This window comes from Rhinopithecus roxellana, chromosome 12 (assembly GCF_007565055.1).
Source record: "Rhinopithecus roxellana isolate Shanxi Qingling chromosome 12, ASM756505v1, whole genome shotgun sequence".
Classification (NCBI taxonomy): domain Eukaryota; kingdom Metazoa; phylum Chordata; class Mammalia; order Primates; family Cercopithecidae; genus Rhinopithecus; species Rhinopithecus roxellana.
The window spans coordinates 93,310,617-93,319,862 of record NC_044560.1 but is presented as its reverse complement, the minus strand read 5'-3'; the positions used below and the strand labels follow the sequence as shown (position 1 = coordinate 93,319,862).

General features: G+C 49.1%; 1 protein-coding gene across 1 annotated transcript; it reads left to right on the top strand.

Annotated features, from left to right (window-relative positions):
* Window positions 1–2,321: 2,321 nt before the first annotated feature.
* Window positions 2,322–4,396, top strand: GUCA2A (guanylate cyclase activator 2A). Its single transcript, XM_010371813.2, has 3 exons — window positions 2,322–2,423; window positions 3,473–3,680; window positions 4,113–4,396. Exons 1-3 carry the CDS (start codon window positions 2,349–2,351, stop codon window positions 4,175–4,177), a joined length of 348 nt encoding a protein of 115 aa, XP_010370115.1. The 5' UTR covers window positions 2,322–2,348; the 3' UTR covers window positions 4,178–4,396.
* Window positions 4,397–9,246: the final 4,850 nt, after the last annotated feature.

The window sequence follows — 9,246 nt, the reverse complement described above, 5'->3', positions numbered from 1 at the left end:
TCAGTGTATATACACACCTCGACACACACACACACACCTCAGCATGCAGACATACGTCAGTGTATACACACACGTCAGCACACACACGTCAGTGTGTACACACACTTCAGCACACACACGTCAGCAAACACACGCACCTTAGTGTATACACACACGTCAGCACACACACGCACTTCAGTGTACACACACACGTCAGCACACACATGCCTCAGCGCACACACACACACCTCAGTGTATACACAATCAGCACTCACACACACCTCAGTGTATGCACACATGTCAGCACACACACACTCCTCAGCACACACACACACGTCAGCACACACATACCTCAACACACACACACCTCAGCACACACGCACCTCAGTGTATACACACACGTCAGCATGCACACACACATCAGCACTCACACACCTCAGCACACACATGCACCTCAGTGTATACACACACCTCGGCACACATATGCACAACACAGCAGACGCCCTCAGCTCAGCATACACACACACACCTCAGTGCACATACACACACATATCTCAGTGCATATACACACGAGCATACACACACACACACCTCAGTGCGCATACACACACATCAGCAGACACACCAGCAAACACACACACCTTGGTGTACACACACATGCCTGTGTATGTACACACTGGCACACACACACCTCGATGTATATATGCACACCTCCTTGCACAGACACAGATATCTTGGTGTACACGGACACACATATACCCCTCAGTATACACACACATACACCTTAGCATATATACATATACACTCCTCAGTGTACACACATGCCTCAGCACACACACACACCTTCAGCACGTGCACATATACACACACACTTTGGCTACACACACCTATCAGGGTATACACAGACACTTTGGCATATACAGACATACACGTCTCCGCAGACACACCCCCCCCTTAACACACACACACACTCACCAGAAAGGGGTGGGAAATCCAGTGCAGCTGTGAGGACTGCCCTGGGAGCCGGGCCAGGAGCTCCCTGCCCCTCCCTGAGGGCCTTGTCCCTGCAGTTCCCTCCTGGTCAGGCCCTGCTCTCTCCAATTCCCTCTTCAGTGTTGACTCTCCCCACCCAGGAATTCCTGCCCAAGCTCCCGCCCTAGGGCTGTCCTGGCATCGGGCCAGGTTGGCTGAGTAGAAAGATGACAATCCCAGGGTTACCCTTTCTCCTGTGTCCTGGGGATTCCTGCTCACAACAGCACACAGTGAATGCATGCTGTGCTGAGGGCGCGATCTGAATGGGGTCAGAGTCTAGAGGCGCGCGGGCACAGCCAAGCAATTCCCCAGTGTGATCTGTGGAAAGGGGACTGCATCTGCAGGGTCAAGGGGGTGGGCGGATTGGGGAGGAACTCATTCGAGGACACCCTGAGGCTGCAGGGCAGGCAGGACAGGATGGGGACCAGCAGAGAATGGGGACAGCCTGTGGCTCAGACAGGCAGGTGGTCACCAGAGGGGCCAGGGAGGACCAGGAGCTGCTGTGGCTGCTAAAAATAATAGGGGAATGGACCTCTGCTGAGCACCTTCTGTGTGCCAGGCATTGAGTTAAGTGTTTTTAAAACCTCACTTGATTCTCGAAACAATAATGTCTACCACATACCTACCCCATGAGGTAGGTGTTATTTTTGGTTCCCACAGGTGACACAAGGGACAACGAGACTCAGAGAGCGGAAAGCATTGGCCCAAGTTCACATGCCCCACAACTGGGCAGTAAGTGGAACTGAACCCAGGCTGTGCGGAGGGCTTCCTTGAAGTTGCAGCCATCAAACGCAGCCCCTGACTTGCCCTGCAGCCTCCAGCGCAGTTTTTCTCACATTTCCCTGAATATTCCGGCCTGTCTCACCTCCTAGCTGTCTATGTGGCATGAAATGGCCTTCTGTTCTCAGTCCCTTCTCTGAGAAAACCTCCACCCATTCTCCAGAGCTCAGCCCCCAGTGCATCCCCATCACCTCACCCTAATCACCCTACCCTAATCACCCTGCCTTTCACTGTCGGGCTGGACCCTCCCCTCAAGGGCTGGGTCGGCAGTCCCCACACCAGCACAGGGCAGTCGTGAGTGAATGTGCCTTATTGGTGAATGAATGCAGGACCCAGCCCAGCTGTGGGTCAAAGTGGGTGCTCAGGGAGGGGCCAGGGGTCCCCCTGCCTGGCTCTTATCTCCCAGGGCTGTCTCAGCCTTATCTGATAAGGCCTGACAGGTGAGCAGATGAGACTGACAAAGGCTTCCGGGTTACTCAGTAACCTGCCCTCTTTAAAAGTCCCGCTGTTTACCCCTGGCATCCAGAACAGCCACCCCTCCCTCGGGCACTGCTGCCATGAATGCCCTCCTGCTCTCCGCACTGTGCCTCCTCGGGGCCTGGGCTGCCCTGGCAGGAGGGGTCACTGTGAAGGTGAGTCCTGTGTCCCTACCCTGGCCCAGCTGGCTCCCTGCCCCTAGTGCCCAGGGCTGGTCCCCTGAGAGAATACCTCCTCTTTGGGGCTGGACTGCGGATGTGTGTCCGAGGTTTGGCCTTCTTTGAGGAGCTCCTGCTCAGTCCGGCCACACACACACCTTTCCCTTCAACTTTGGAGGAGAAAGAAATCCAGTGGAGGGAAGAGGAATAATCATATGGGGAAGGCGAGGAGCTGGCCAATTTACTGAGTGTCCCATGTGCCGATTCTTTCCCCAGCCCCTCACTGTGGCCCCACCATCAACCTGGAAGAAAGGAATTATTAGTCCCATTTTACAGAGGGGAAAACTGAGCCCCACAAAAGTTCTGTAACAGACGATGGGCACATGGCCGTGGGAAGTGCAGGAGCTGGATTTAAATCCAGACCTTACTCCTCAGTTCCGTGCTCAGCCAAAGTACCCCTGTGGGTCCCAGGAACCACATGGACACCCTGGAGGTCCTGATGGGTGTGCCTACCAGTGCCAATGCTGGCGACAGGCCAGGCTGGCACCTAGCAGGGGCCCTGCTCTCTATCAAAGCCAGATTCCGGGAGGCCTTTTATTGCTTCTCAAACAAAAACCAGGCTGCAGGCTGAAGCTGGGGGCCCGGTAATCAGCAGCACCGCTCTCAGGCAGGGGAAGGACAGCCTAGGCTTGACCATGTGGAGCTACCATGCCTGGGTGCTGGTCCTTTGCCTCTCCCTAAAAATCAGCACACTGGCTCCTACTCATTAGGCACCTTTGGTGTTACTGGAGCTTCACACCCATTTTCTCCATTCCCCATACAACAGGCAGAATTTGCGGGTTCTGGAGTGTCCAGCATCACGGAGCCAAGCCAGGGCCTGGGGCCTGAACTCAGCCCCTCACAGTGCCCCTCAGTGGATCGCCTGGCTCCCATATGCCGCGAATACTACTCGTGAGCACCACTGGGCTGGACCGGGGCCAGCACGGGGGGCAGAGTCAGGAAGCAGGCTGCAGCCTGGCCTCATGCTCTGGGCTTGTCTTTTCCAGGATGGAAATTTCTCCTTTTCTCTGGAGTCAGTGAAGAAGCTCAAAGACCTCCAAGAGCCCCAGGAGCCCAGGGTTGGGAAACTCAGGAAGTTTGCACGCATCCCTGGTGAACCTGTGGTTCCCATCGTCTGTAGCAACCCAAACTTTCCAGAAGAACTCAAGCCTCTCTGCAAGGTGCCCAGTGCCCAGGAGATACTTCAGAGGCTGGGTGAGCAGCCTCCTTCCTCTCATATTGACGGGACTCGGGAATACTCTGGTGGCACATGAGGAAGAGATGTGCTCTGATTGGTGGGATTTGGAGGAAGGGCTCAGCTCTGATTGGTGGAAATAGGGAGCTTGGCTCTGATTGGTGGGTCTGTTCCACGCCCACTTCAATTCCAAGTTGTGACTGCTGAGGTTTGGGAACTAAGACAGTTCATCTGGTCTTAGTTGCCTCTCTTTCTGGTGGAACCTCTGCTTTGATTGGTTGGTTTGAGTAGTCTGCGTGCCCTGGTTTGGGGCAAAAAGCCCAGTAGGTCAGAGTACCGGCCTGCTGGGATTCTCTGGGGGCTGGGTGGTGATGTACAAGCTCTGGGCCAAGGGCGGCAGGGGTATTGTGAGGAAATGCTGGTTCTCACGAGGCTCCATCTCTGTTGTGCAGAGGAAATCGCTGAGGACCCGAGCACGTGTGAGATCTGTGCCTACGCTGCTTGTACCGGATGCTAGGGAGGCTTGCCCACTGCCTGCCTCCCCTCCCCAGCAGGGAAGCTCTTTTCTCCTGCAGGAATGGCCACCCATGATATTCCACTCCCAGCAGCTCAAGCTACCCTGGTCCAGTAGGGAGGAGCAGCCCGGGGAGGAACTGGGTGACTGGAGGCCTCGCCCCAACACTGTCCTTCCCTAGAGCCACTCCAACCCCCTGCTAATAAACCAGATTCCAGAGTACTCTGGGTGTTGCCTTCCTTCCTTCATCCCCTAGTCTACCCTGCCCTGGAAGCTCGGGATGTAATGTACAAAGCGAAGGACCCCACTCTGTCTGCTAAGCTGCTCACTGTCCCTGGGGCTGCCACAACACAGAGGCGTGGAGGGGATCTGGATCTCCAAACCACCAAGGCAGCAGGTGGTGGGGAGGGTTTGCTTTACTTTCACATCTCCTGAGGTCATCAAATTCCTGAGCCACATGTGAGCACGGGAGCCAGTCTGAGCTGGTTGGGACGACCAGCACAGGCACTTGACCCACTAGGAGACTGGCACCAAACTCTTGGGTACTCAAGGACTTGGCTCCCACCAACCATGCTAGTGTGGCCTCCACCCTGACCACATCCCAAACCACACCTCTTGCCATTTCCTTTGCTGTTGCTCACCTCTTCACTGCTCCTCTTCCCACACTACTGTCAGGCAAACTCCTACTCAGGCCCCAAGGCTTCCGTTCCATGGCCTCTCCTCAAGACAACTTTCTCAACCCCCCAGGAAGAGTCTCAGTGCTCCCACTGTGACCCTGACCTTGGTGCTCTCCGGGCACTGTGACCACCCACAACCCTTGCACAGCTCTGGCCACCCTGTTATGTAATGGCTTCTGTGCCTGGGGAAGTCTCTCTGACCTCCAGACACACATAGATAATTGCATGAGGATATAAAACAGGGCAGGGTCCCAGCCACAGCTTTTCCAAGTACTGTGTGATCTTTGGAAAGTCACTTTCCCTCTCTGTACCTCCACCTCTTCCTTTATAAAACTGGGGCGCTAATATTTCCTGCCTCCCAGGCTGGGTGAAATAATGCACATAAAGCCCTCAGTTGAGGCCTGACACAAACATAAGAGGAATTCAATAAGTGGTAAAACAAACCAGAGAAAAGGGGACCAGGATCAGGCTGAAAGTGGTTCAGACAGGGTGAGGAAGCAGGGTATGGAAGTGAGGCCTATTAGCAAAGGTAGAGGCAACATAAAAAAGAGAAGGCAGAACTCCCAAGGGTCCATCTTGGGGAGTGGGGTGGAGGGGAATTGTCACAAGGGGGATTCCACGGGCTTCAGAATTCAAAAGGTAAGATCTCTTCTAGTTGAGGTGAAGAAGGCTTTGTGAAAGGGGAAGGGCAAGTGCATTTGCATCACCCCTCAGATTTGCATTGGGATGCAGGGAATTTCAAAACCAGTGTGAAAGTAGGGAAAAAGAGGGTGTTGCAGAAGGTGGGAATGGTACAGACGGACACAAAGACACTGGAATGGTTCGGTCAGGACAGTGTGGAGCCTGGGAGGGCAGACAGGACTGAGTTTGAGCCTTACTGTGTCATTTACAAGCTGAGTGTCCCTCTCTGAGGCTTGGTTTCTCATCTGAAAGTGAGGATGATAACAGACCCTACCTCCCAAGGTTGGCAGGGGATTAAGTGAGATATATGATGGAGTGGAATCATTTAATGCCCTAACTCTGGAGCCAGACTCTTTGGGTATAAGTCCTGGGTCTGTCTTTTACAGCTGTGTGCCTTTAGGCAGGCTATCTAGCCTTTTCTCTCCTCAGTTTTCTCATCTGAAAAATGGGGAAGATAAGAATCCATATATCCTAGAGTTGAGTGAAGAGTAAATGAAAAAATGCAGAAAAATTCTTAAAAGTCTACTGGTTTTGAACAACCACTGGGTCAAATAAGAAATCAAAAGGGAAATTGAAAAGTATCTTGAGACAAGTGAAAACGAAAATACAATATGCAAAAGTTTATAGGGTGCAGCAAAAGCAGTTCAAAGAGGGACATTTATAGCAATAAATGCCTACACCAAAAAAGAAGAGGGCCGGGTGCGGTGGCTCAAGCCTGTAATCCCAGCACTTTGGGAGGCCGAGGCGGGCGGATCACGAGGTCAGGAGATCGAGACCATCCTGGCTAACACGGTGAAACCCCGTCTCTACTAAAAAATACAAAAACCTAGCCGGGCGAGGTGGCGGGCGCCTGTAGTCCCAGCTACTTGGGAGGCTGAGGCAGGAGAATGGCGTAAAAACCCAGGAGGCGGAGCTTGCAGTGAGCTGAGATCCGGCCACTGCACTCCACCCTGGGCGACAGAGGGAGACTCCGTCTCAAAAAAAAAAAAAAAAAAGAAGAAGAAGAAGAAAGATTTCATATAAACAACCTATTGTTACACCTCAAGGAACTAAAAAAGAAGAGCAAACTAAGCCCAAAGTTAATAGAAGAAAAGAAAAGATCATAGCAGAAATAATTGAAATAGAAACTAGAAAAACAATAGAAAAGATCAACAAAATTAAGAGTTGAGTTTTTGAAAAGATAAATAAAATTGCAAAACCTTTAGCTAGACTAAGAAAAAGGGAGAAGACTCAAAAGCATTGGAAGTCATCCCTTTAAGATCAGGAAAAAGACAAGGGTGTCCATTCTTGCCACTTTTATTCAACATAGTACTGTGCTAGAAGTCCTAACCAGAGCAATTAGGCAAGAAAAAGAAATAAAAAAGCATTCAATTTGGAAAGGAAGAAGTTAAATTGACTCTATTTGCAAATGACATAAGCTTATACATAGAAAACTCTAAAGACTCTACTAAAAAGCTATTAGAACTTGTAAGCAAATTTAGTAAAGTTGCAGATTAGAAAATCATACAAAAATTAGTAGCATTTCTATAATTAACAATGAATGATCTGAAAAAGAAATGAAGAAAACAATCCCATTTAAACAGCAACAACAACAACAACAACACACATCTTATGAATAAATTTAACCAATGACGGAAAAGAATCATACACTAGAAAAACATAAAACACTGATGAAAGAAATTAAAGAAGAAACAAATAAATGGAAAGATATTCCATGTTCATGGACTGGAAGAATTAATATTTTTAATGTTTATACTATCCAGAATGATCCACAGATTTAACGTAATCCCTATCAGAATTCCAATTATATCTTTTTCACAGAAATAGAAAAAAAATCCTAAATTGCATAGGGAACCACAGAATTCCCCAAATAGCGAAAGCAATGTTGAACAAAAAAGAAAAAGCTGGAAGCATCACATTACCTGATCTCAAAATCTACTACAGAGCTGTAAACAGCATAGTACTGGCACAAAACAGACCTAAAGACTAATGGAACAGAATAGAGAGAGCCCAGAAATAAATCTACACATTTACAATCTGATCTTTGACAAAAGTGCCAAGATCACACAATGGGGAAAGGACAGTCTCTTCAATAAATGGTATTGGTATATGCAGAAAATTGAAATTAAACACTTATTTAACCTCATGTACAAAAATTAACTCAAAATGGATTAAAGTCTTTTTTTTTTTTTTTTTTTTTAGACGGAGTCTCGCTCTGTCGCCCAGGCTGGAGTGCAGTGGCCAGATCTCAGCTCACTGCAAGCTCCACCTCCCGGGTTCCCGCCATTCTCCTGCCTCAGCCTCCGGAGTAGCTGGGACTACAGGCGCCCGCCACCCCGCCCGGCTAATTTTTTGTATTTTTTTAGTAGAGACGGGGTTTCACCGTATTAGCCAGGATGGTCTCAATCTCCTGACCTCATGATCCGCCCGTCTCGGCCTCCCAAAGTGCTGGGATTACAGGCTTGAGCCAACGCGCCCGGCGGGATTAAAGTCTTAAACTTAAGACCTGAAACTGTAAAGCTACTGGAAGAAGCCAGGAGCAGTGGTGAAAGACTGTAGTCCCGGCTACTCGGAAGCTTGAGGCAAGAGGATCACTGGAGCCCAGGAATCTGAGGCCAGCCAACACAACACAGTGAGACCTTGCCAAAAACAAACAAACAAAAACAAAACAAAACAAAAACACCAAAAGCCAAAACAAAACAAAATAACAACAACAACAACAACAAGAAATGTACTAGAGGAAACATAGGAGGAAAACTTCTTGACATTGGTCTTGGCAAAGATTTCTCGCCTATGACCCCAGAACCACAGGCAACAAAACCAAAAATAGACAAAAAGGAGTGTATCAAACTAAACTGCTTCTGCACAGGTAAGGAATGAAAAGAATCTATAGAATGAGACAAAATATTTCAAATGAAACATATGCTAGTGGATTAATATCCAAAATATATACAGAATTCAGACAACTCAATAGCAAAAAAACAAATGACCCAATTTAAAAACAGGCAAAGCAACTGAATAGACATTTTTCTTTTTTCTTTTCTTTTTTCTTTTTTTCCTTTTTTTTTGAGACAGAGTCTTGCTCTGTCACCCAGGCTGGAGTGCCGTGGTGCGATCTTGGCTCACTGCAACCTCCGTCTCCCAAGTTCAAGCAATTATCCTGCTTCAGCTTCCCAAGTAGTTGGGATTACAGACATGAGCCACCACGCCCAGCTACTTTTTGTATTTTTAGTAGAGATGGGATTTCACCATGTTGGTCAGCTGGTCTAGAACTCCTGACCTGAGGTGATCCACCCTCCTTGGCCTCCCAAAATGCTGGGATTACAGTTGTGGGCCACTGCGCCCGGTGACATTTTTCGAAAGAAGACATACAAAAGGCAAGGAGGTATGTGAGAAGGTGCTCAACATCACTAATCCACAGGGAAATGCAAATTAAAATCATGACGAGATATCACCTCACATCTGTAGGAAGGACTTTTGTCAAAAAAGGAAACAAAAAGATGCTTGCTGAGTATGGTGGCACCCACCTGTATATAATCCTAACTACTTGAGAGGCTGAGATGGGAGGATCACTTAAGCATGAGAGTTTGAGACCAACCTGGGCAACCTAGCCAAATCTCATCTCAAATAAATACACACACACACACACACACACACACACGCAGAAAGAAAAGATAAGTGTTGTCAAGGGTGTGGAGAAAATGGAACCCTCAC

Coding starts and splice junctions, on each gene's coding strand:
- GUCA2A (XM_010371813.2), top strand. CDS start 2,349: ATGAATGCCCTCCTGCTCTCCGCACTGTGCCTCCTCGGGGCCTGGGCT. Junction 2,424..3,472: donor CAGGAGGGGTCACTGTGAAG/GTGAGTCCTGTG, acceptor TGTCTTTTCCAG/GATGGAAATTTCTCCTTTTC. Junction 3,681..4,112: donor GGAGATACTTCAGAGGCTGG/GTGAGCAGCCTC, acceptor TCTGTTGTGCAG/AGGAAATCGCTGAGGACCCG.